This window comes from Tyto alba, unplaced genomic scaffold (genome assembly GCF_018691265.1).
Source record: "Tyto alba isolate M040663 unplaced genomic scaffold, T.alba_DEE_v4.0 Super-Scaffold_1000006, whole genome shotgun sequence".
Classification (NCBI taxonomy): Eukaryota; Metazoa; Chordata; class Aves; order Strigiformes; family Tytonidae; genus Tyto; species Tyto alba.
The window spans coordinates 28,515,492-28,542,072 of NW_024881272.1; the positions used below are offsets into that span (position 1 = coordinate 28,515,492).

At 38.5% G+C, this 26,581-nt stretch overlaps 1 protein-coding gene across 5 annotated transcripts in view; it reads right to left on the reverse strand.

The window, feature by feature from the left end:
- The window catches only part of EPS15 (epidermal growth factor receptor pathway substrate 15), a 53,747-nt gene extending 27,659 nt beyond the window's left edge, over positions 1-26,088 (reverse strand). For 3 of the 5 annotated variants that reach the window (XM_042805652.1, XM_042805644.1, XM_042805629.1), the window contains exons 1-11: positions 26,032-26,088; positions 15,743-15,784; positions 11,247-11,336; positions 10,868-10,915; positions 9,776-9,871; positions 9,292-9,357; positions 8,707-8,832; positions 8,202-8,261; positions 6,350-6,550; positions 4,623-4,768; positions 3,535-3,694 (exon numbers count right to left, since the gene is read on the reverse strand). In XM_042805652.1, the coding sequence (XP_042661586.1) occupies positions 3,535-3,694; positions 4,623-4,768; positions 6,350-6,550; positions 8,202-8,261; positions 8,707-8,832; positions 9,292-9,357; positions 9,776-9,871; positions 10,868-10,915; positions 11,247-11,336; positions 15,743-15,784; positions 26,032-26,073 (1,077 nt within the window). In that variant the 5' untranslated portion in view covers positions 26,074-26,088. Of the gene's footprint in view, positions 1-3,534; positions 3,695-4,622; positions 4,769-6,349; positions 6,551-8,201; positions 8,262-8,706; positions 8,833-9,291; positions 9,358-9,775; positions 9,872-10,867; positions 10,916-11,246; positions 11,337-15,742; positions 15,785-22,890; positions 23,063-23,229; positions 23,287-26,031 lie in introns of those variants that run through there. The other 2 variants (XM_033008796.2, XM_033008797.2) reach the window with 2 other exon arrangements.
- Between the last annotated feature and the right edge of the window lie 493 nt (positions 26,089-26,581).

A 26,581-nucleotide genomic window follows, 5' to 3' on the forward strand; every position in this document is an offset into this window, starting at 1 on the left:
ATAGTTTATGCTGTCCAACAACTATATTCACTTTACTTTTTGTGACAGCATGAACTATCCTGTTGTAACAACTATTGGTAGCACTGTATTTCAAATCTTCAATCTTAGAAAACCCAAAGCAGTCCAGATGCTATATTAACAGAACACAACATAAATCCAATGCACGTAGTAATTCAGACAGTTTATCTCCTGTAAACTCTTGAAGACATCTTCCACAAAAGCACAGGACCACCTGATCATACAGAAAACAAAACAAAAAAACCTAGTTCTAAACTGACATTTATCTTACAGGTAACATTTAGCTGGCTTCCTAGCATTCATTTAAGAATGGTTTGGTCTGTTCACTACTTTTATATTTTTATTTCTTCACCTTGGTGATACTCCTGTTTCAGAGTATAGACACTTATTTGCAAAGCTTTAAGTGACATTAACTCAGAGCACTGAATGAAACTTTGATAATACAAAGTTATAAGTAAGCTACAGCCATGAGTTCCCACTTAATGTCTTTATAATAAGACAATGACTGTAATACAAACTATTCGTTTCAAAAAAGTACACATAAATGACTTGAGAACAAATGGTGAAGACACAAATTAGCAAATGCTGTAATTGTTCTACTGTGCCTTATCACAATACAAACATGTTTAGGAAGTCACAGTCACTGTAACTACCTTCTATAAATACATCGGTTCCTTCAAGTCTTCAATAAAGTCACCCAGGACAAGCACAACGTTCAGAGAAAAAGTATATACGTATATCTTAAAAAGACAAGTGATACCCCCAAAATAACACGAAAGTCCTTAAATGCTGAAGTTTCTCTAAAGGTAAATCAAGATGCTATCAACTACATGTTTACTCAAACTTATAGTCTGGGGGGGGAGAAGAACTAGAGACACAGAGCCATGGAAAGACCTAAACAGTAAGTCTGAGCACACTGTGGCAGAAAATAATATTCAGCAGAACTACAGATTATATGTGCATATTTTAAAAGAATAAATGGTATGTACTGAAAATATAAAATACCATACAGCTCTTCTTAAACTGGTTAGTGTATAGCTTCTCAAATGTGCAAAATAGCTACGAAGTTCAATACTGATCTAAAGGATTTACACAAGAGTTTTGCAGAGTTGCTCATGGTGCTCCAACAGGAAAGTTTTTATTTCTTCTGTGAAGGTGACAGAAGGAAAACATGGAGCTATTAACTACAAGTACAAATTCTTTCCAGGTCTCCTCATCAGTTAAAGAAATTCTGTACACTAACACCAGCATCAAACTTGGACAAAATGTAGTTCAATCTTATTTTCAGTTGTTCAGGAGAACTAGTACGGGGGAGGAACATAAAAGCCAGTATTTTTTATTAACTTGTATATTGAAGCTAAGATAAAAGAACTATTTGCTGTCACTTACTACACTGTAACATGCATGCAAACAATGCTTCAAGTTTTTAACTCAAAATAGTAATAATAGTAAATTCCTGTCAAAATTCTTTAAGAAGAACTTGCATGAAAGTTTAAGTTTCATGGCTGGTAATGCAAGTGCAATTTGGTGACTACAAGCAGTTCTAGGCAAAGAAACACAGCAACAAGTACTAAACTGCTGCTGTATCCCATTCATGGGATCTGCATTCAGGCCTCAAAACTGAAATAAAAGTTACACTACCGTGGTAATAAAATTTTGTAAGGAAACCAAACACTGGATAACAGCAATATACATACATACGCATTCTGAACATCTTTCTTGAAAGATCACAAGTTAACTTTCCCTACTTTAAAAACCTAATGGATTACCATTATACTTACTGGTATTTCTGCTACTACCTTTGTATTAGTCAATTCAGAATATGTAAAATAAAAAAACCCCAAAACTTAGGCTTCAATATAAGCCCTGCCACTTCAAGAAAAACAGCAAAAAGCCTGTTTCTGCCTACTGCTCTTATCCTTTGGGTTCAATTCTTGAGCGATAATCTTGGACAAACAAGTTCTTTCATATCAATAAGGAATCATCTCTCTTGAAAAAGCTCAAAATAAGCCTGAGGTTCAGCTCAGTCTAGTAAAACAAGTTATTGGTAAGCACTGACAGATCCAACTAAAAGCTAACTTACCTTCTTTTACAATATTCTTACTCTTATTGTTTATGTTAGTAATGAAAAAAAAAAACAAAACAATCACACTGATATCTTTGAGAGTTCTGTAAAAACAATTTACACACACAGATTAGCAGTAATCAACACTGATTCAAACCAATTTGTACTAATCACTACATTTTCTGCAATATAATCATTAAAACCATGGGTATTAGTCCCAATGATTAACTGTCAACTGTCACATTAGGCTACTACTCTGTCACCATTTCCCCAGCAATTTCGACAGGAAAAAAAAGACATAGCATTTTCTCTTTTAAGTTTAAACAGCACGTATTACCAACAGGTAACAGCCACAGAGGTCTGGGTTCAAGGAAGAGCCCTGGAGTTCTTCCAGATGAGGAACACTGGAAATTAGCAATAATTTGAGATTGCAACATACTGTGACACTTCAGAAGTGCTGTGCTATTTCAATGATTATGTAAGAGTCTTAGAAGGATGTTCATTATTAAACCAACAGACAGTAAATATTAGAAAAGCAAAGATTCTCTAACCTTGAGAAAGCAGAGTTAACAAACTGACAGAATAATAAGGATGAAAAGCAGAGTGGTGCAGAATGGAAAAAACAGTCCAAACTAGAAAAGAGACATAGAAAGGAAAGCAAACATACAAAAAAGATTAGTAGAGTTGCAAATAAAGCAATTACTTTTTAAAAACAGAATGTAAAAATAAATTAGATACCAGTTACAGAAACTCAAAAGGAGTGCCAAACTTTGAGTTTCATTTTTTTAGGTGTGAATTTTTCATTCTGTTTAAGAAAGTTGTAGATTTAGGTCAATGTTTTGCACAACCAAGAAAAGGTAACTCACATCAGACTTCATGATGTGTAAAACATGTAAGAATTTGTGATGACCTCTACCATTCTGATAAATACAACTCGAACTGCTGAGGTACAGGCTACTGCTGGATTAAGATAGATGGCTATCAACAGACCATGAAGACATTTAAACTACCTGTGAAGTATAAAATGGAGGACTGTTTACTTTTAAAACTTTGAATATATAATCCTAAAGTTTATTTAGTTCATATTGTTTTCAGACTTGTTAAAAAAAGTGAACACATCAGGAGAAAAACACTGAACTTGTGTATGTTATTTCAGATGCAAAATAAAATTTCTTTAGATAGTTAGTAGAAGGATTATTCTTGTAAGATAGAAAATAATGCTTTCCCAACATAAGATCTCTCCGCTTGGTTGGCAGGCGTAATAAATGACAGCTTCATTTTGAAACATGGATGGAATAGTTTTTTGTCAATTCTTTGCACTTAAGACTTGTTTTCTTCTGGATATTATGATAAATTTAAGGTATGCCAGTACTTGAGGTGCTTCTCATGTTGCCTTTGAAATTAACATTCTTTGTTTGAGATTTATAACAAAATACCAAACCCATCCTTACCTTCTGTAAGCTGACACCCCTGTCTGAAGGTGGAATCATCTCTGGAGTCAGAGTCTGAGGTGGATCAATGCCCTTTGTTAACTTCTGATTAATTAAATAGAAAGCCAAAGCAAACTGTTCCTTTGAAAGCTTTCCACAGTCCTTTGTGTCACAGAGAGCCCTGTACAGAGATGCACATGAAATAAATCAAATCTTCGTATCTGCAAGTACAGCCCTGCTTATTGTAGTTGCTGTCATTTAAAAATGTGAAAATTGCTAGTGTTTATTTCCTCTTCTAAAAAAATGCAATACAGAAGTAAGGCACCGTAATAAATAGGAAACCTTACTCAAACACACAAAACCACTTTCTCTTTGCATGCTGAGGTCCACAGCTCTGTTACAGTAAGTTCTGCTCAAGTGAAAGATAGAATCAGGGCTGTAAGTCACCCGAGTATCTGTAACTGAAGTGCCTCCTAAATTAAAGAACTTTCCACAGCCAACACAAGTTTAGATAAACTTTACTAAATTTCCTAAATTAGAGGCTGTGTTAACCATACCTTAGGATTTAAAAAAAAAAAAAAAGTTTTTCCTATCAGAGTGCTCCACAAGAGCTTATAGTGGGGAAAGAATTAAAAAAAAAAATCAGTAGGTGTCACTACCAGTTGTAACAAAAGACAAGTTGTAGAATGAGATGGGCCAGAAGTCCTACATGGTAAGAATTTTATACAGATAATTCTCTTTACCAGTATACGGGTAGTATCAGTGTTTAGATACGCAGCAGCACTAAGATGCCTTAAATACATGGGTTTAGCTGAAGTGCTGCGTGCGTTTGCAGCAATCTGTGTTCAGGTACTTTACCTCCTCTCCTAAGACATGATGCATAGCATAAGCCTGTTTTCCCCCCATTTCTGTCCAAAAGTAAAAGCAAGTAAGTTACCACTGCTTATATAGAGGCCATGCTATTACATAAAAAAAAAAAAAAAAAAAAAGGCAAAACCCCCAACTTTCACTTTCCAGAAATATCAACATAGCACTTTTCAAGAAAAGTGCTAGGAAGGAGCGAGAACCATGCCATCGTCTAAACAGCTGTCATGGAAAAGAAATCCTACCAGATATGTGCAAGAAGAGCAGAAGGCAGTCCTGTCTTCAAGAATAGTTCTCTGGCTTCCACACCTGACACAAAGCCATCCATGTCCTTGTCAGTTTTCACAAATATCTCATCATACTTAATTTTGTCTGCAGGCGATACAACCCACTGAAGGGGGGTGGGGATGAAAGGGAAAAAAAAAAAGAAAAAAAAAAAAAAAACACCAAAACCACAATACTCAGATATATGCAGTTCTGTTTTCAGATCGTTACTTTCAGAGTTACATAATTCAAGGACTACAGCACAGATTTAAAAAGTGACATAGGTGCCTAGTTCATGAACCAGTTTTATCCTCCAAAAGAGATGCACAGAGATCCACAAGAAACTCCAAAAGCAGAAGCAAAGTACACCTCAGTGACACAAAAAGGCTGGTTGGTACTGCTCTGCTTCTTGGCCTAAGCATTAGAAGTATTCCTCAGAGCCCAGATCTCCTCCTAGCACCAGGCTGCACCCTCATCACTGTGCTCAGTCACAGTCCTGCTTAATGTCTGGCTCTATCAATTTTATTCCTCTTTACACAGCTGGAAAGCTTTAGCTGGAGGGACTAAAGAACTGCTCAAGTCCAGACTGTTAATAGCAGGCACATTCTAAATTGTAGACTTCACCTCCAATCAAGGAAAAGGTAGGAATTAGAGCCACTTCTCTTACTTCGGCGATTTTTCCAAACACTAGCTACTATAAAGATGTTTGAGTGAAAATGGCTTCAAGTGCATGCTTATAAATGCCAATTACTTTCAGCATACAAGGGCACGCTGATGAATCCCAAATGGTGCTGTACACAAAACATACCTTGAAACACTCATCCAGAATGGCACTGCTTTGTAACACATACAGCTAGACTTAGCATCAGTCAAGTAAATTTCCAGATTAAAACCTTGGCACCTCCAGAATTAAGATGCCAGTTTCTTACTGATTACTCAGATATAGGTAGCCAAATGTCCAAGCAGCATCTTATGCATTAAGTACTATAGTTCTTACCTTAGATATCCCTTCTCAGTTTGTTCTTGTTTTTAATAGAACAAGTAAATTATAATCTACCTGGAAAGACATTCTCCTGAATTCTGGATTATAAAATGAGCAGGATTAAATAAAATGCTTGGGGGTGGAGTGGGTGGGGAGTGGGAGGTGTAATCACATTCAGAGCAAACACCAAATCCCAGGTGTTTAGGTGGATACACCAGGCATTTTGTTTCCTTCTACTGCTTGCATTTATCTATTCTATTTTCATTAATGTTTTCTTCAAATTGAATGCAAGCATACACATACAACTACACATACATGTCTGCCACAATTTGTTTTAAGAACTTGTCCATATTCAAATGAGCCTTCAGACAGAAGACTTAATGTTCTGCAGATGTGTACCTGGACTACATTTTTTAACTGTATTCTTAATATTCTGACCTTTGTTTGAGCTTGATGCCTTGAAATAATTTAAATATCTCCAAAATTTTACTAAATAATATTCTTTTATCCAACTGTTTATAACTGAAGACAACTAGAAAAAGCAGAATAAGATAAATTTCCTATCTCTCCACCTGTTCTTCCCATTAGCCTCCCCAAATTTATCAATCAATCAACAGAGCAAAAGGAAAACTAAAAACATGTATCGAGACTCTTCATACAGGCAGTATCCAGAGCTCAGCATTAAGACCAGAAATATTCTAACCCCCAGTAACTTCAGAACTATACCTGCATTAATGGTGTTTTGGCAGCTAAGACGCCTACAGGTGGCAAGGACTGATGAGACTCTTTGGTGGATGTTGAAGATGGAATTAATGGCATTGCTCCTGGAACACTAACAGGTTTTCTCTTGGATGGTGGCACCAAAGCTGCAGGCAAGGACATTGGCACTGGTTCTTTCTCCAAAGCACAGTACACCAAAAACATGGCCTGAACAAGAAAACAAGGCATTTGGATGTAAACATATAAAAAATAAATACATGTATATATGTACATATCTATCTATCTGTATATATATCAATTGAAGAATTAGTTAAGAAATAACTTTGTATCATTTTTTTCATTATGTTTCTCCTTTATAAGCCCTCTCAACTGAATTGCAGCTTATTGCCCTCTGAGCTGTGTTTTTCATTACTACTTTCTTCTGAGGTTCAGTGCTTAGCAAATGATGTTCGGTATCTTTTAGAACATTAAAATTATTCTCTTAAATATTACCAAGCTTATACTACCACCTGTGGAATTTTGAAAGAACACTTCAAACACTTAATTTTAAGGTATTCACTGTTTTTCCAGGAATCACTCCACTTAGCATCTATTCTTTTGTTGTGGCTGTCCATTTTAATAATTTTATGACTCTTGTTCAAGATGCAGAACTACATATTAAAGAAATTTTATAATAATTCATAGATTATCAATTTAATTTATCTCAAACATTTCCCTAGAGCACATCAATTCTCTGATCTCAAAGCTAAAAGTATGAAGAATTACAGCATAAACACAAGAAATCAAATATAGTAACAGTTAACTACTAGGATCTTAAAGAAATTGTTTTCAAAAGAAACTGAAGCATATAGATGCCTGAAAATGACTAGAACAATATTCAAGAAAGCAATTTTTACACTTCTGCCCTTTCTCAAAAACATACATCACAGCAAAAAAATAAATCAATCGTAATTATATTACAAAGAAACAAAACAAGGTTTTGATGTTGTCCATAACATCAGTTTTGGGCAACTAAACAGATATTTTAAATTTTCTTTTTATTTCATTTTTTAATTTTGACTCTGAAAGGATGAACAAAAGTTTAATCTGTAAAAATTCAAATTAAAGGCTGGCTTTACTCCAACCTGTGGAAAGAAAGGTCACATTACTTTTTCAAGATTCTTGAATAGCAGAGTGCAGTTAAGATATTTTGTTAGCCTTTCCAAACCTTTATAATGTGAGGTTTGATATTTCTCTACATGAAATGAAACCCTCTCCTCCCAAGTGAATGCATAATTCCTTGCTCTCCAATTCACTTACAAGCAAAAACAACCTGAAAGTTTTGAGAAAAACTTGACACATGGTTACTAAAGCATTCAAGACTTACACAGTCTTCAAAAGCAAAAGCCTCCCACTCTCTTCTCACTTGACATCTCTTGGGGGAAATTAAACTTATTTACTGCTCCTTACGTTATTTCATCAGTCCTGGCATTAACAGTGTTAAAATTCTAACTTGCTATGAACTTTTGAAGAATTTATATATAATTTCTTTAACATTTTCCTCAAAGGTATCTTGAGGCATTCAAGTACTATAAACAGTGAAGGTTAAGTTAACACTTTTTCAGTGAAAACACTCAGCCCCTCGTGGGACAGCTGATCACAGGTGTAAGTTTTTAATGGCTCATTTAGCCCACAAAGGAAGTTACTGCTGTGTATTGAGACACATTCAAACTGTCAGAAACATTCAATAGTAATAAATCTTGATTAAGGTCTCCGAATAAAGGCAACCACACAAATAGTCAAAAAATAATACACAATGCATCTATTTTAAAACCCTGCCAATAGGTTTTCAAAATCCCAAGAGGCAGAAGATACTTACAACTGCAAACTCATCTCGATCCAACATTCCATCACGGTCAATATCACTCAATTCCCACACCTACCAATAAAAAGCAGAATATAGGGATGTTTGCCTGAACTGCAGCAGTTTCCTGTTTAAAACCTCATTGAAAACAAATGTCAGAACAGTCTCCCTCCACCATATCCTAAGTTCTATTAAGATTAACAGCATTAGTTTTCAGTGAGCAACATATATTCACATAAACCATGAAAAAGGAGAGATTCTTAAGTTGGGAGACAGATGTACTAAGGGCGCTCTGTTGAAGAGTATACATAACAACTGGTACACTGTAGTAAGAGGCAGTCTATCAAAATATCAAAAGAATTTTTTTATTTTTTACAGTTAGTAGTTACACTTCTGTGGCCACTCCATAAGACAGTATTTAATACGCTCATTACTACAAATCTTCAATTTGAAAAACAGATGTTGCTGAGTGTAGCACAGTTACTGTTTGTGAATTAACAACTAAGAAAGATATTCTTACTCTTCCCAAGATATCCACTGGCAGTTTTGAGTTAAGGAGTACAGGTTTCACCTTATCTCCTGACAACAATCCATTCACAGGATTTAGGCTGTCAAAAATAGCATCGTACTTGGCCTTGTCTTCCAGCTGCAGGGGCAGAAGAAAAATATGACTTATGAAAACAGTCACACTCATAGCCTAAGGAGTAGTTCTTTCAAAAGTATTACATTTTCTAAGTTACATTTGGAAACACACACATTGCAGTTCCTAATGCTTAAAAGAAAATATGAAAAAGATTATTTCCAGGTCAGCCAGAGACTCATTCAGAACTCAGTGAGATTTATTCTTCAGTTATTTTCATGGCTCCAGGTAATTATTCTTTTTTTTTTTTTTTTTCTCCAATTTCTAAACATGAAGAGATTTCCCAAGGATCATGTGTTTCTATCAAATTAAGTCTACTAGACCAAATACAGATCTCACATGAATGGTCATTTATCACACTTTATAAACCAGAGCTACCAGTAGCATTATATTTTTCCTCAGATAGACTTATGTCTTCTTGCAAACCACATCACAGATCTAGGTAATAGCCTGATCTTTAGTTACCTTAACAGCCCATGGTACATCACTTGATGCTGTTCCACTGAGTAGCAAAGGACTACTAGTATCAGTCTAAGGAAAAACAGGAAAGAACACCCACATTAAAAGAGATATGGTTCTGACCTTGCAAAGCTACTTCCTTATTTGAGAAGGTGCTACCTCTCAAAGCCAGAACTGCATTTTAGTCGCTCATACCTTAGTTAAGGATACCAAAACTTAGTATAAGCAATTTAAAATGTTTCTTCCATTAAGGACAACACTATTAGAACAAATATCACATAGATATATATTCCAATTATACACAATTTTATATGCAAATCCCCACTAGAACATGTAGTACCTTATTCTTATTCCATATTGCTTAATTTTCCCCTGTTGCCCTACAACATCACTTTCAGAAGTGCTTGGTATTTATACCAAACCTTCCTAATTGGTCACTCAAAAGCAGTTCTTATTAATGAGTTGATTTAATTAAAAAATTAGATCTTACAAATCTTGGTGGAGGAACAGGCAAATTGAGACTACTCAGGGAAACATCCAATCCATTCTGTGCACATGCTACAAGTCGTAAAGCCACAAAAAATTCCTACAGGAAAAATGAAATTTTAAAGCATTTATTACATGAGAATACTCAAGTTTCAGAAGAATTAAGAGCTTTTCTAGGATTGCTATACATATGAAGTGTTACAAACAGCTTCAAAGGGGGTCAAAAAGTGACAGAAGGCAGCAGTCAGCAACCGCTGAATTCGTCCAGTGAGACAGTGTTGGTAATTACTAGCTCCAAGCATTTAGTAACTTCCTGGCCAGTGTAGTCAGTTCTCAGCATTCAGTTCTTCTATGGCAGAACAGTGAAAATTTACAGTAGCAACTACAGTTGTTTATCTTGAAGGAACTGAGTTGATACCAAAGGTGGCAGTTGATGGAAGGGGAGGAAAGATACAGCACATGAGAAATATGAACCAAAAGAAGTCCAGAACAAAAAAATAAAATTGTTTGGTAGATGCTACAAGCTCCTCCTTTTCCTACCACAGGATGAAGCAGTTAGCTCTCCACAAGCCATTGTTTAAGTAACTATTCTTCAAACCAAACAGCAACACACATTAGAGCTTTTCAGTAGCACCACTGCTATGCAAGTCAGACTGCTGTACTGCTCATCACTACAACTGTGGAAGAACAACTCCAAACAGAATGTACTAATGTCACATTCACCAAAATTATATAAATAAGATTCTTTAAGATTTCTCTACAATTTCAATTTCTGCATTCTTTCCTCCAAGGTTAAGAAGAAAAGTCATCTTTGTAGTAAATACATCAATCCTCACATTACTTCTCAGTATATTGCATTGCACAGCTACACAGCAGATCATTTATGACTGGAAGAAAAACTAATGAGGTAGCTGAAGGCTGTTTAATTTACTGTAGCTTACACTGAAATGAGAAGTACGTATCTAGTGCCAATTAGAAAAATCTGAAAAAATCAATTAGAAAAACTGCTCTCCTGAACCAGGAATCTTATCTTTTACCTTATTTCAAGGCTTGATAATGGTTAGAGTAACCTCATACATGATATAATCAATCATACCTGTTTGTTCAGGATACCTTTGCCATCAGTATCAGCTAAGTCCCAAATCTAAAACATAAAAATAATAGACACAGTTATCCACAGCACAGAGAAAGCTGGCAAGTTCTCACACCATTTAACAATGCATTCTTGGATGAAAGTTCAGGTCTCAACTTTCATGATAGCACTTATTTGTGGTGACAAATTTAAGTATTGTTGTAATTTCCACCACAAGCTACATATATAGTAGAATAATCAAGGGTTCTGAAGTTGGGAACTACCAGATAGCACTACACATTAGAGAAGATCACATATTCTGTAGTACCACTAAGTATTTTAATTTACACAGGATACTAACTGAAGCAAGAGACAGGATAATTAAATAACTGTCATTAAATACCTTTCCAAGTACCAAATCTGTCAATCCAGACTTTTTCAAGAAAACAGCTGCATCAGAAGCTAACACTCTTCCAGCATTAGCAGAATCAACCTGAGGAGGCAGAAAAAAAGCCCTCACATGACAAACTAGCTTTTGAATTGATGCAATCTCCTTACACTGGCTTTCAAAAAGCTAGCACAGAAGAATGCTTAAGTTAACAGTCAGTTTGAGAACAATCTTCAGATTTTTTTTTTAAAAAGAAAAAACTCCATTTCATTAAGAATCATGTTACATTAGAATTAAGACATTTTGAACTAGCTGCTCCAGATTTATTATTAATAGACAGGCTTTGGAAGTTGATATCTTAAACTACCAGTGTAAAATTTAAGATATATTATGCATATATATATATAAGCATCTTTCACACTCTAGTATGTTTTACAATGTTGCAGAAAAATACGCTATTATCCCCATCTGTCTGTACACAACTAGGGAGATAAGAATTTTGCCTAGATGACCCAATTTGGGGCAGAAGCAACAAAGGTAAGTCTCCCAAGTCACAATCTGGCACCCCAACACAAGCTTACTCTTAGAGGTCATCAATGAAGATTTAGATTAATTCCACTTAAAAACCGAGGAAAAAAACACTAATACATTTGCAAACAATCAAACGTTCACACCTCTAAGTTTCTAACCATTGATTATGCCTGGATTTCAAAGTCTTCAGTAGTAAGTTTCAAGTGCATACAAAGGCCCAAATTTCTCAAGTTACACAGTAGATAGGGAAGCTTGTTCACATTAGACCATCATCTGAACCTATCTAATTAGCCCTTTGTAATCACAGGATTTTCTTCTTGATGCCTGCAAAACATTTGATTTGTGAGGACAGAGAAGTCCCAGAGCTTGATTACATTTAATTGTCCAGCTCTGAATTCATTACTGTTATGGTCTGAAAAAGGCAGCTCTGCTTAAAGATACCTTTACTACCCTAGAAGAGAAAAAAGCTTACTCCCTAAAGTGAAACTTATTTACACAATGAAGAAGCTGTTGATAGTTTTGGCAGAATATCAATCAGTATACACTTCTCCCTGGATCAACAGGGAGATCATTAAAATAGTTTGTTCCTCAAGTTCCTAAGCAGAAACAGTACCTCAGCTATACCTTCAAGTGGAAGAAGCAAGCAGTAAAACTTGCATTACCTACATGAGGACAAGGAAAATAGAGGAAATGCTGCAAGTCTTTGAAAGCCTAAAGCAAAAGGATGCCTAAAAAAGGCACAGTATGGAAAAAAGGACTAAGGGTATCTTCAGTCCATTAAAACTGTCATTACTACATCAGATAGGTAGCTGTACAGGTCCTACAAGGTCCAGAGATCAAACAATATTTTACACTTTACAGATAATTATTATATATTATCTTCAAAACTAGAGCCTTCCCATCTATGATCAGCTGAGATGAGCCAAAACTCTGAAGAATTTGTGACACAATAAACATTTCAAAGAGCAGGAAAGAGGCAACAGAGGTCACTTATTGTCCACGCTTCCTGGAGAGAAAGAGACTGAGAATCAAAACTGAAATAATACAAATAAATGAGTATGCATAGAAAACTGAAGTACATGCACAGAAAGAATAGCTTGATGCTAGCATCAGATTTTCCAGTACCTCCTTTCAAAGATCAATGCTTTCTGAGCACTTGCTGAACACTGAGTCATCATGGCTGTCTTTGAAACAGCCTGAGAATGCCTAGTGAAAGCTAGTGCTTCAGAAAGAAAGTTTGGGAATATACAGCAAAACACTTGATGATGATGATGCATTGCATCATTTACAGTCTCATACCTTGTGTTTAAACAAAGAGTATATTCAATATTTTGTTTGGAATGCAAGACCAACCTTCCAAATTCACAGGTGCAGCACACATAAGGTGCTCAAACAGCTCCCAAAACTGGGTTTAGAACTAGCTAGTGAAAGACTACGGAGATTTATCATTTGGAAAGCATGCTGCAGCAAATGAAGATTGTCTGTAGTCACTTCTTCTAAACGTGAACAAAACCACCTCCAAAAGCAATCCCAAAAGCATAGTTTAATATGAAAGTGAGAACATCTTTTATTCTTAACGTAACTAATATGAGAGGTTGTTTTCTCTAACTGTTGATTCCCTGGTCAGGGCAATAAAATTACAAACAGTATAGACTAGTATTTAGCCTGCTCCTCAGATTTTCGAGATACCTAATTCAATCTGTATGGGCGAGCTATTCATACTATAGGCAAATAGCTGCCAAGATACTGCATCAAATCCCCTTTCCAGTTCATGGAATCGACCTTGCACATAAGCACAGTAACCTTGACATCCATCCAGAAAACTTCCAGCCCAGGATTTTAATACTCTTTTGGGAAAGTCAAAGCAGCACAGTATCCGCTATGTTTACTTTTTATTTCCCCACCTCCAGCTAAAGGCAGGTGACTTTAAGGGATTTAAGCAGGATTCTTATTTAATCCAACATAGATACAGTTTCTTTTTGTGCAACTAATTAGCTAAATTTTAGAAACTTTTTTTTTTAAAAGGCCTGATTCAAATTTCTTTACACATTACTGCATCTTTCATGCTGGGATGGTGGTACTCACTAAGCATTAAAACAATGCAGAAAATTGGTTTATGTTTGACTATCACACTGAGAAGACTGATGGTGCTTATCAGTTACACACCAACTTGGTAGAGCTTTTTCGCTGATGTGTAAAAACAGTTTTCATAGCCATACCTGCCAACAATCTCTTGTTGCAAGTGGTCTTTTGTACGACCAGAAATGATTAAAAGTTACAAACATACATGAGATGTCATTAGGTCACAAGGTAACAGAAGTACTTCAACTCAGGATTCATAAAGAATTCATCAGCAGCTCAGGCATACTGCTTACCTGCTATAATGCATCAAATTAATAATTTCCAACTACTCTATCACACATATTTAAATTTATCCTTTAACATTACCCTGTTTTGAGAGTCAGTCTAGAAAAGGTTAAACAGAAAAACTTTTATGTGAAAGAAAAGCATCCCTACTGAAAGGTTAACATTTCGATCTCTTTGTAAGTATAAAACCCAGGATTTATACCCATTTCACAACACACACTATGCCAGTTGAATTACTTTAAGTTTGTGATAGAACTGGAAGCGTACTAAGCATCAGAGCTATTTCAGGTGATGAATTTATTCTCAAGTTGCATGGAATGCTCTGAAGTGCTTCTGGTATGAAAGAATAAAAACATGCTCTACCAGTACCATAGGACAAAGTGGGAAATGCCTTTCTAGCACTTCTGCTCTGAAAGTTGACATCTCCTTATCTAAGGGAGGGAAGGAAAAAGTTCCAGTGCAACTGGAAGTCTTTAGACACAGTACATTCTAAAGCTACTCTTTAGGATAAATGCATGCAGAAAAAGGTTTGGATGAGCAAGTCAGAAAAGTAATCCTCTGGAAAACAAATCGATTGGCACAACTTCACTAACAGTAACATCACATTTAAGGAATGCCTGTTCCTGTAAACTACTGAGACTGCTGGACAACAAATAGTGCTCCAATTTCACTAGGCTATATATTCCAACAAATGTAAAATGCTAAGTGACTTAGGAACCAATAAATCACATTTGTGCTTTAATTCAGTTTGTTTATCTAACTTTGTGCTTACACTTCTGTGGTTAAGCAACTGCGGTCAGGAGGAAGAAACACAGTCATGTGTCAAAGATGATACATGACAGTGACAGTCAGTAGTATCAAGCTAGGAAACCTAATATAAAAAAAAAGAAGTAAAAAGGTCCTTGCCTTTTCTTGGGACCTTATAACGAACACCAAAATATGGGATTCTCCTAAGGCTTTTAATCCAATGCCTAGAGATAGACACACAGTGGATTTGTCCATCAGACTGAAGGAAAACTTTGTGAGGGTGATAAACAGAATATATATTATTACATTTTATTTTTATATGTATTTCATTTTTACATTATGAAGTCAAAAGATTTGTATCTGTCAAGTGAAGCTGCAAGAACTATATGCATTCTTTTGGCATTCAGTGCCTTTGCAACCAAATTTTACTCCTTACAGTATCCTATAAGAACCTCTGGGGATATTCTTGATACATCTTGAGATGCAAGTCTTATATAACACTCACTGCACTACAAACACAAGAAATTCAGCTTCACTTGTAAAAACAAAGAACATATCAATACAGTATTTCACAAGAATTTACTCCATTCCAAGAGCTAACAGTCTGTTGTAATTGTAAAGTGATGGGTTTCATACACACCTGGCAGTTCCCTAGCACATTAAGTAACCTTACAACCAATATTAAAGTCATACTGATACACCTCAAACCTAAGCGTGTTACTATAAAAATATATTTTAAAGCAGAACAACTTTCCTTGAGCTTTTATCGTTTATGCACTGTTGGCCATGCTGAAGTCCACAGCAAAATAATATTATTTATTTTAAATACAAAATAAAGTTTGTTCTCTCAACAAGAACATGCATACCTGTCGGTAGAATTTCTCATACACAGGATTTGCACTTGATAGCTGTAAGAGAAAGAGAGAAATAAAATTAACCTTAAAGATCCATATTTCAATTCCCTTCTCCCTGGATAAATATAGAAACCACTTGTTAATGGTCTTCAAAGGAGCACTGAACATTACTATAATTCTATTTATTCTGTAAAATGGCGAAGACTATGACAGTTCTATATGCTGTAACTTTCAGAAAACTAACTTCTTGTTTTAAAGTCAGTGATACTAACCACTATCAGACAAGTCACCAGGTTAGGCAGCACGAAACAAGAATTCCTACGCAAGATCATCTATAGGCGAAAGAAGAAACCTGGAACAATACAGCCTATGAAATGTTCTCTAATGAGTACAAAGCAATAGAATTTTGTTATCCATTGCATTATTACTTAGATTTTAGTGTCATATGCAATTAGTCTGTACAATTTTCAAATATCCAAATTAACTCCTGGATTCACAACTAAATCCACACAGCAATGGTACCAAATTAAAAGAGTAATATTTCAACTTAGGTTTTTGTAACATGAATCCTTGCCAGAGAACTTCTGCCTTAATTCCACCACCATCTACCAGACATTCAGTGCTCACCTAAACTTAGGTGGACAAGGATAAAACAGCTTCTCTGGAAAAGGCCCTTTCTTTACAAATTTATTTTTAAGCCATTCTTAGAAACTCAAAAAGCCCAAGGCCCAAAGCCATGCAAAACCTAATATTTTGGCCTACACCAAATATCTTTGTCCAAGAGATTCCCAAAACACGTATTGATAGAGTTACTTCTCTTCCCCAACATAAACAAAGGCACAAAATCAGATACTATTTTCATGAAGGGAACACTGGCTAAAACAAAAAAATTATGTGCACGACTGCGTGCATTTATGCAGAGGATACCCCTAGAATTATCACTATGTGTCGCCCTCACAAACCCAGATGGAACAACTGAGCATAATACAAGTACATAATTACAGAATCTATAATAAAAAATCCCAAACGACATAACTTCAAATATCATCCAGAAATAGAATTCTTCCCCTTAACAGGAATACGATCTTTAAACCCAGGATTTACAGACCTTATCCCACCATGTAGCTTCCTCAGCTTTAAAACTTAGAAGCTTGCATTGAAATGTGGAAACCAACAGTATTCTTGGTGTTGTCAATCACACAGTTGTAGAAAACTCTTTATTACAGTGCATAGAAGTGGTGACAGCTTAAATTAAACCACATACATTTTCCTATTATCAAAGAATATTAAGAGGGGAAGTTTGGTAGAAATCAGGGGTTTAGTGTGACCTTGATGAACTACAGAAAGGGAGCAGTATCACCAGAACATCCTGAAAGATAAATTATAGAGAACAGCTAGAAATAACAGAACTTTCATTCAGATCTTGATACCTGCTTAGTCAGCAAGTACACCATTCCAGAGACACTTTATTTCTTCTAAGAGCCACATGGCATTTCTGATTCTCTAGTTGTTTTTTTGTTTGTTTGTTGGGGGGGTGGGTGGAAAATACCTCTTGCAAAGCTGAAATGTTAAAAGTTACCTATGCTGGGAAACCATCATTGGTATTCACTGTAGTACCTCCATTTATATAGCTTAACCTTGCTCTGACTTTGCTCTGGTACCCAAAGACTTTTATTATTTCAGCCATCATCTAAGCACATATTTACACATCCCTTAAAATAGCCTGATGAAATATATTCAAGTTTTGCCAGACCTCTGACTACCATAACACCAATATAGCAAACAACACTTTCAATCACTTTCCAGCATGTTCCAAAGCATACCATATCTTCGTAAGTAAAGCTCAAATGCTGTACTTCCCAACTCAACTACACTTGAACAGCAATCTAGAGGGATAGCTCTCCTAAACATTCGAGTATTTTACTTCATTATAATCTAAAAATATAGGCACAGACTCAAATTAAAGCTATAAGCAGAAAAATACAACAGAATTGGCCAGCGCATATGTTAGAAGTATCAATTCTCATGCATCATCTCTCTTGCCCAATATCACCCTTTGTTCAGCCAAATGTTTCATTATTGCAGCCAAACTGATCATTGTCACTCCTGGACAGGAAACATCGTGTTGAAGCCCTGCAATGAAAACATCAAGTGCAAAACAATGTTTTCATTCAGTACTTGGAGTACAAGCCAGTAATTCTTATTTATTTTATTAGTGTTTCCAATATTCATTTTAACATCAGTATCACTGCAGTAACTGGAATTTCCTGTGACACCAAATAGAATAATAGTAGTAAAAAAGTTTCTCAGGCTATTTTACTAGTAACAGACTTGTTTCTCCTTCAAAGTATACCCCACAATAAAACAACAGATACAAATATAGTCTAGAATATTCTTCTGGGATAAGGAGAAAAATTCTGCTCAATATCTTTCAAAGTGGTGCTGTAGAATTTATCTTGCAAAATTCTTTTTATGGGATTTGAAACAACCAATTACAGGGAGTAAACTCAATTTGTTTTCAGTGCAAAAAGGAAGGAGTGAGAAAAGGTCAGATTCCACAGTGTACAAATATAGAAATACATTATTATGATTCCATTTAAAAGTTTATCACTTTGTAAGAGTAACGTCTGTTCTAGTAATTACAACCTTTGTTACAAACCTATCAACTTTAGAATACTAACCAAGGAAATAAAAAACACCTTCAGGGACACACATCTTTTTCATCTTCTGTTGTCAATCAAACCTTTATATCCCCATGTTTTCATCCCTCTGGCACACTTACATTTAGATGTAATAAGATACTACTACCAGTCTGACCACCCCATCCATCCGCAACCTTCCTTTGCACTAAAAGGTTTAGAAACAAACAAAAAAAGGCTGTCCATTGAAAAAAAAACAGAAATACCTTTCCACCCCAACCCAGATGAAATAGAAGGGATAAACAAGCTATTCTACCTTGATTATAATCCAAAATACCATGTTCTACCATGATGCAAAGCTCTTGGATTCAATTCAAGAGTTTCCAAGCCAAATAACACTATCTGGTCATAAACATTCTTCACATAGTCAAGGCAAGTTTAAGGCAAGCTGGTTTTCTTACAATGTCCTTTCCAGACAATAATCAACTTGTCTTTTTCCCCTATTGTTTTACAGTCTTATCTGAAGTGTTTCATGGTAAAGCTTTCTACCACTTCCCACTATATAACAAAGCACATCTCCTACAGCAATAACAGAAGTAAAGATAAGAAAATAGTTACTATTAATTTATACACAGATATTACCAAGTACTTCAAAATTCAGCACTCTCATTCCCACTGAATAGCTGAAGCATGCAGGAAACTGCCATCATCCCTCTGCATAGATGTCTATCACTGCATAATTCAGAATGGTTTGATTTAATTTTCAAATCACTACAGGAAACCTCCACTGTTTTCTAATCAGTATTTAATAAAGCCTGTATAACATGAAGGGGTAGCTCCACTGCCTTTTAAGACATGGCTACTCTAGCATGGTTGATGCAGTATCAATAAAAAAAAAAAAACAAACAAACCAAGTTATATCTGCTTTAGGAACAGTCAGCCTCCTCTATACATGAGTACAAACACACGTGCATACTCAGATTTCCTCATCTTTCATGAAAGACAGAAAGAGGAACAACAGATCTCTCACTCCAGTAAAAAGAACAAAGACCTTAATTTTATCATTTTGTTGATCCCTTAAAAAAAAAAAAAAAAAAACACAGAAGCTTACCAGAGACCTCTAAAGATTTGGATCTACAGTATATATAACATATACGTTACTGTGAGAGTGCCATTCATACTGTAAGTATTTACATCCTACATATACCAGTAACAAGACATTAATCCTGACAATGCATGCATTAGACAGGTATCAATCTAGTCAGCCGCAGCTGTAATACTCAATGCTTCCCTTCAACAGCCCAGCACACTGTTCTGGACTCCATGACACAATACTGAAGTTTAAACTGAGACTTGCAGCGAATTAGGATACAAATTGATATTACATGACTTCATCTTGTTTACCAAAGCAGCTCACATTTACTTTAAGACACGTACCACATTTCTCACAAAATGCATTTTATGACATCAGGAAGACAAACACAAAAAGTTATCTTCCTATCCGCCCTGAATATTTCTTTACAGTCCTTCCCCAAACTGTGGCCTTCCCCCTCAATCACACATAGGTAGTTTTTCAGAATAAACCACAAGTTCAATTTTTGAAGAGCAACAAGAATTTTTTGAAAGTCCGTATTACGCCAGCTTTCAACAAACAAATTTTCCCCACTCTCAACATGCATTTTTTTCTTCAGTTTCCTATTCTTCCTCCCTAAACAAAGTAGGCCAGATAAACAACCATCCTTGGGAGGTCACAAATACAACTCCTCATATTGGCTGTAGCTTAATTTGAGTTTTCCAACAACAAATGACAATTTGTGATATAGGAACAGTTCCTCCTCAGTGATGTTGCTAGCTTGTTTGCGAACTAAAGGCAACCACAACAAACTATTCACTTGGTAGAAGTTTCCTTAGAAGTCCTATATTAAATTCACAGTTATGCTCAGACCATAACACTTATTGAGCAAATGCAAGTGGCAACAAGATCTTGCAGAATGGGTCCAAAAATGGGGAGATAAAAGAATCTTCCGATTATTGCTAAATTGGGGGAGGAGGAGATCATCACCTTCAGTTTGCAACACTCTTTCAAGCGTACTCGGTGTACTAAATTTCACTACAGCTACACAGTCCTGAATTATTTTTACTCATCAGCCAACAGAAGACAACTAGCACCAAACAGTTTCAAATTACTTAAACAGAGCTTTGATATTCAAATAAAGGATGTCCAGCCCTCTCAGACACTGCAGCTGCAAAGTCATCTGAAAAAATCCCAGTCTCATTTGGAAATACCCAACTACCTAGCCATATTAAATCACAGTCAAACCAAGCGTGGAAGAGGGAAAAGAAAATACGACGCAATTGTGAGCTTAACTGCAGGTTAATATGCTTTTTTGTTCTCTGCATGTGGTGTCCAGCAGAAAGTACCTATCTGCCTACTTTTCATTGCTGGTGTTAGTAACTGATCTAACTGCAGCCAGTAACTGTACCCTCCACCCCCTATACTGTAACTTTCACTTCCTCATGCTCATCTAAACAGATTTAAAACTTTACAATTTGTGAAGACTTTTCATAGCCCTGAAATTCCGTAAGTTGGAACCTATATTGAAGAAACTATCTTTAGGCTTGCTTGACTTTTTGTGATTCTTATGCAATGCAAGAAGAAAAAGCAAACAAAGAAAATAAATCCGCACACAAATGGTCAACAACAACGGAAATAGCTTCCTCAATTTAACCACTGATGTAAGCTGTAGTCACAAAGGTTTTAAGGATACTGGCAATTTTTCTGCTTCTGTCAACATTATCACATTTGTATTTAGTCCCCCTTCCACGTGATCAAAAAAGTAAATAAATTCGACAATGAGAGGATTACACAGCCTGTAAGCAATAATGTCTTGCTGTAGAACACACTAAAGCAGACACTCCTCCCCTCTCCCCAGCTAAAGAGCCAGAACCACCCCTGCCTTCAGACCAACAGAATTAAGGCTGCTGATCTATGAAAACTTTTTTCCTCTTCAGTACGGAGATGTTTTAAACTTTTTTCTTTTGCTTGAAGACTCTTGAAAAGAGACACAGAAAAGACTAACCTAACATTCCTTTAATAAAGCAAGCTTTCACAGAAGGTCCTATACTTCCCAACGATATATCTTTAGACCTTTAGAAGACACGTTTATTTTCTCCACCTACTTTAAGTTCATCTTTTCACTGAACTATTTTCCTTTCATTCCTTGAAATAGTGGATGATTTTCTCAGAAGTCAACTACATGAGTAACTGCAAATTGAGTAGCCTTGCTGCCAACTTTTCAAGTTTAATTCTATGTGCTTAAGTGATTGACACTTATTTACCAGCTTTACTTTCTGTAAATGTGACAACAGATTATCAGATTGAAGCATCCCAAACCAGGAGCATGTGTACCAGTAGGCCCGCCTCACGCTTATATCAGGTAGGAATGCAAATTTATTGTGTCACTGCTAAATGAAACAAGAAAGTACCAAAAAGTGCAGTTTATTAGCTATCCAACCCCTAGGGAATAAGACATAGTGCTTACAGTATAGAATAACTTGTATGAAGTGATTCTACTGCATCAAGAAAAAAATGCAATCAACAAAGATTTAGGCAAAGTGAGATCACCTGAGCACAAAATGGTGCCAAGATTCTCCAAGTTTTAAGAGCATCACCTGCAAAGCTCCTATTAGGCACCTGTACAGGCAGTATGAAAAAATGGTGTCCTCGCACCATCGGGCCCACCAAAAAAAAAAAAAAAAAAAAAAAAAAAAAAAGAGACAAAATTACTTCCAAGCAGTATCTTCAGAGTTAAGTTTCTGTTAGGAAATTAAGCTCTGCCTTCCAGGCTGATCTTCTCGCAGAGTGCCCACAGCGCTGCCCCCGCAGAACCGCTCCCCCCACGCCTCGGGAGCGGGCGGGGGGGGGCGCAGACACCGGGGCACGGTCACCTAACCCCGAGCTATCGCGTTTCAAACCCTCAGCCAACTCTCCCCCCTCGCCTCCGAGTTCACCACCTGCCTTCCACATGGCCAGGAAGGTTTTTTTTTTTTTGGTGGCGGTGGGTGCCGTTTAAACCAGGCGCCCTGGGTCTTTCCAGAAAACAAAAGACCAACCGCGATTACAACCGCCGCAGCCCAGACCTCTGCGGGCTGCCGGCCCCGGGAGGAGGCCGGCGGCCGTGCCCCCCCCACCTCCTCAGCCCCGGGCAGAGGCACCTGCAGCCGGTCGGGATCTCGTTTGACGCCCGCGGGCAGCGGCTGCCCGCCCGCCCCCTCCCACAGACAGCGCCCGGCGGCCGTTAGCGCGGAGGGCACACAAAGCCGCGGGCAGCACCGAGCCGCTCCCCGGCACCGTCGAGGCAGCGGGTCAGCCCCAGGCCCCCCGCTCCTGTCCCGAACCACCCACACACACACACACACTCCCGGGAGGCGCCAGGCCCCGGCCCCCGACGGCTGAGGGAAGCGACCGGCCGAGCAGCGGCGGAGAGCTGCCCTCGCCGCGCGGAGGCGGGCGGGAGGTACCTGTGTCAGGGAGAGGTGGGCGGCCATGCTGCTTCCATCATGCACCGGCCGGGCCGCAGGAAGGACGCGCCGCGGCCCCGGCACTCACGGCCCAACTTCAGCAACTTCCCCAGCCGGCCCCGGCCAAAATCCGGCACCGGATCCCCGCCCGCCCGACGGCCGGAGCCGGAGCCTCCTCCGCCAGCGCACGGCAGCGGGAGCCGACAGCAAAACCCGGGAGCCGGAATGCCGGAGCCGGAGCCCACTCGAGGCAGCTGCAACAAAAACCCGGAGCCGGAGTAATTGGCCTGATCTGGTGGCCAACATCCCCGCTCCCAGCGCCGACCCTCTCCCCCTCACCTTCTCCGCTGGCCCTGCCTGTGCTGGAGATACTTCAAGCATTTTGAACGGTTACAGTCCCCCAGTTTAGTTGTGACACAGGTGCGGGAAGTCCCAAAACAGGAGGCGCATCAGGTCTGGGCTCGGTTGCGACAGAATCGGGCACAGGGCCCAGGAGGAAGCAGCGCGTGAGCCCGGCAGGATGTGCTGACCCGACACATCCTCTCTGGCCTCCGCAGCAGTGAGGGGCAGCCCTGGGCTCGGCCTCCTGCCTCTCTCCCCCAGGCCTCTCCGCTCACAGGAGATTATATGGCCACCCGGGAAACTGCTGGTTGTATACATCATTCTCCCTGTTTGTGCTCAGTGGAACAGTACGGGGAACAGTGGGGTCTTCTGGGGGGGGGAAAGCAGAAGAGAAAGGATGAGCAACCCCTATGACAAGAGAAACCATGAAACAACATAGGCAGCGAGAGAAAGAGGAGCAAGCTGCAGTGGGAAGCCAACTGCACCACGTTCTCCTAACCCATGAGAAACAATTGTGTACAAACTGGCTGAAAGCGCTATTCATGTCACCACATATTTTCCCGTTCTTTCTCCCACTTAGAGCTTCAGCTTCACTCAGGCAAATCTCCCTCTGCCAACAGAGAGACAGAAGCACAAAATGTTCCTCCTCTACCTGCTCTACTCCCATGCACTGGCTATTTCAACTACTGTTCTGAGCTCTTTGCACTGCCACAGCATGCATCAGTCACCGAGGGCAGAGGGAAAACATTCCCATCTTTTTACTTTATCCCAGGATGGATTAGGCACAAATTTAAACTTGAAATACACATTAGGACCAATAGGAAATTATCTGGAGTCGTACTTGATTATTGGAAAGGTTTCACAATGTGCTTTGTTCTCTTTCCCTGTTCTTAATTCTCTACCACCACATTTTATTGTCCTCCAGCTCAGTTTCATGCTTGTGCTAATGCTCATGCCCCACCTCTGCATGCTGTCATTCCTCAGCTGGCAGTCATTCTGAGCTGCTATTTCTCATCATCTGTCATGAAACACGTAGGATCTCTCCTTCCCACCTATCCTCTACTAAAGGTTTTATAGAAGCTCTGCTTTACCGACCTGTTTCTCAGTCATTGTTTCAGCAAGAAAATGAAGATATGGAGGAGAAGAATATAAAAAGCAAACAGAATAGATATAAAAATGTTCACACCATTCACATACTCAGCGTCACACCTCCACTTCACACTCATCTCCTCCTAAGGAAAATCCCTAGAAAATAGCACAGGCTATTATATTTCTAGGTTGATTTTTTTCTACTTTGATTAAAATTGGAATACCCCACAACAATTAATAGCTGGAAATGAAACCAGAAGATTGTAAAACTACAGCCGTGTCTGCTGGGGACAGCACTATTTGAGCCCCTTAATATTTGGGAGGGGACCCCTTGGTAGAGATTTGGAGGGCCTGGGTTTCTACTAGCTGCCATGATCTCGCATGGATGCCTTTTGCTCTGCTTCAGCCTCCCTGGGCGAAGAGAACAGCTAAGGCTTGGCAGCAGACTGATGGCCTCTCAGGAGAGAGGTTACGCCCAGGCTGATGTCTTCTCTTTGCCAATAGAAGGAGAATGGAAACAGGGTAACAGGACCTGGCTCCAGCGTTAGAGGCTTGATGTTGAGAGCTGATGCAAGCAGGATTTTGTGGGCAGTCTACCTGACTCGGCAGCTGTGCTCCTGCTGCTGTTCCCTTTCTCTCTGCTGAGTGTTGCATCAAGTGTTTCCCATCTGGTCCAGGACTAGGCTCCCAGCTGCAGCGAAGCTACTGAGATAAGGGTTTTGAGCCAAGGAACACCGGGGACTTGTATGGGCACTCACCTCTCCCAACTGAGCCCTTCACGAAGGGCAGCCTCCCCCAGAGGATGGTTAAATGTCCCATGTCCCCTCTGAGCAGAACATGCTGCCCAGGAAGTATGTCTGCTCTCACCGAATGACTGCCCCTGAGGGCCTGACCTTCCTGAAGCCTTTGGGTTAGAAAATCAGCACAGCAAAACCCGCCGTTTTGCTCCATCAAACTGTGAAGTGCACAGCAAGTCTGCACAGCCTTTTCATACTGCTGTTGAGCTCTCCTAAACAGCAGCAGCAGACTAGGAGTTGCACTTGCTGCTTAGGAACGAGCAGGCAGTGCAGGTATATGAGTATGTACTTTCATACCCTGGCCATGCATAGAGCACGCTTTGCTCCTTTGAGAGGTGGACGGACTTTGAAAACACATTGCCACCACGCATGACCACTCTGTCTGCACTCAGAGTGCAAGAATCACTCAAGGTAACCACTGTGGCCTCTGCAAATTAAAACAATGGGTTCCATCCAATCACCTATGGATTGGTGTGGTCACGTAGATCTTTGCTGTTGTTGAGCATTTTGTGCCTCCCATAGACGAACATTGTTCTGGATGCCCCCAACCACCTGAGTTAAAACAATTAACTAGCTCACAGCCTCAGACATCTCTGTAATAATTACAATAGCACTCGTCAGCCTGCTGACAGTGAATTGTTGTGCTGCAGATTTGTATGAAACTAGAATGACAGCTCCCAGAAGGAAATCACTATCTGCTTTTAAACTGGAATCAAAATGTCATCTCCTGACATAGGGTCACAAAACTTGACTTCATACTTATTTTCTGTCGACAGAAAAATTAGGGCTACTAAAATTTACCCCAAACAGTTGGCAGGTTTGCAAAACAATGTCCTCCAACTACTTTCTTGGCAGTTCACTAAGGCTTGGCTAGGGTGGAAGATCTCCTGAAAACTGGACCTGGGGGACTTACCAAATGTACTTCTCCCCTTCTTTGCTCCTCAGTGGAAACCATTTTTCTGTCTCTCTCTTCACTGATGCCATGAATCTTGGCCTTTTTCAATATCTCCCCCACTGAAAATTGTGTAGATGTTGAAGGGGTGGTGGGGTTGTGTGCTGGGTTTTTGGGAAAGCTTGTTAAGAACATAAGAAAGTGAAAAGGTCAATGAACAAGGTAAAAACTGAACAGTGTCATTTTACATCTTGTCACAATCGACATGAATACTCATGCAGGAAATGTGTTTATCTGTAATCTGCTCTGTAATAGCTGCTGTTTGTCATAAGATCCCCTAGTACAGGACACTTCTGACACCAAATGGACACCTAAAACAGTATTGGCATGCTATGACTTGTAAGTATAATAGGATTTTCTATGATTCTAAGTACTGACATTTGGCAAATGGGTACCAGATCTCAGTGTTCTTTATTGTTTCTTTAAAAGTACAATGCACAAATTTAAGTCTACACTGGACAAACAAGTGACTACTAATAAATCAAAACCAGCCAAATGACTTGTGAAGAAC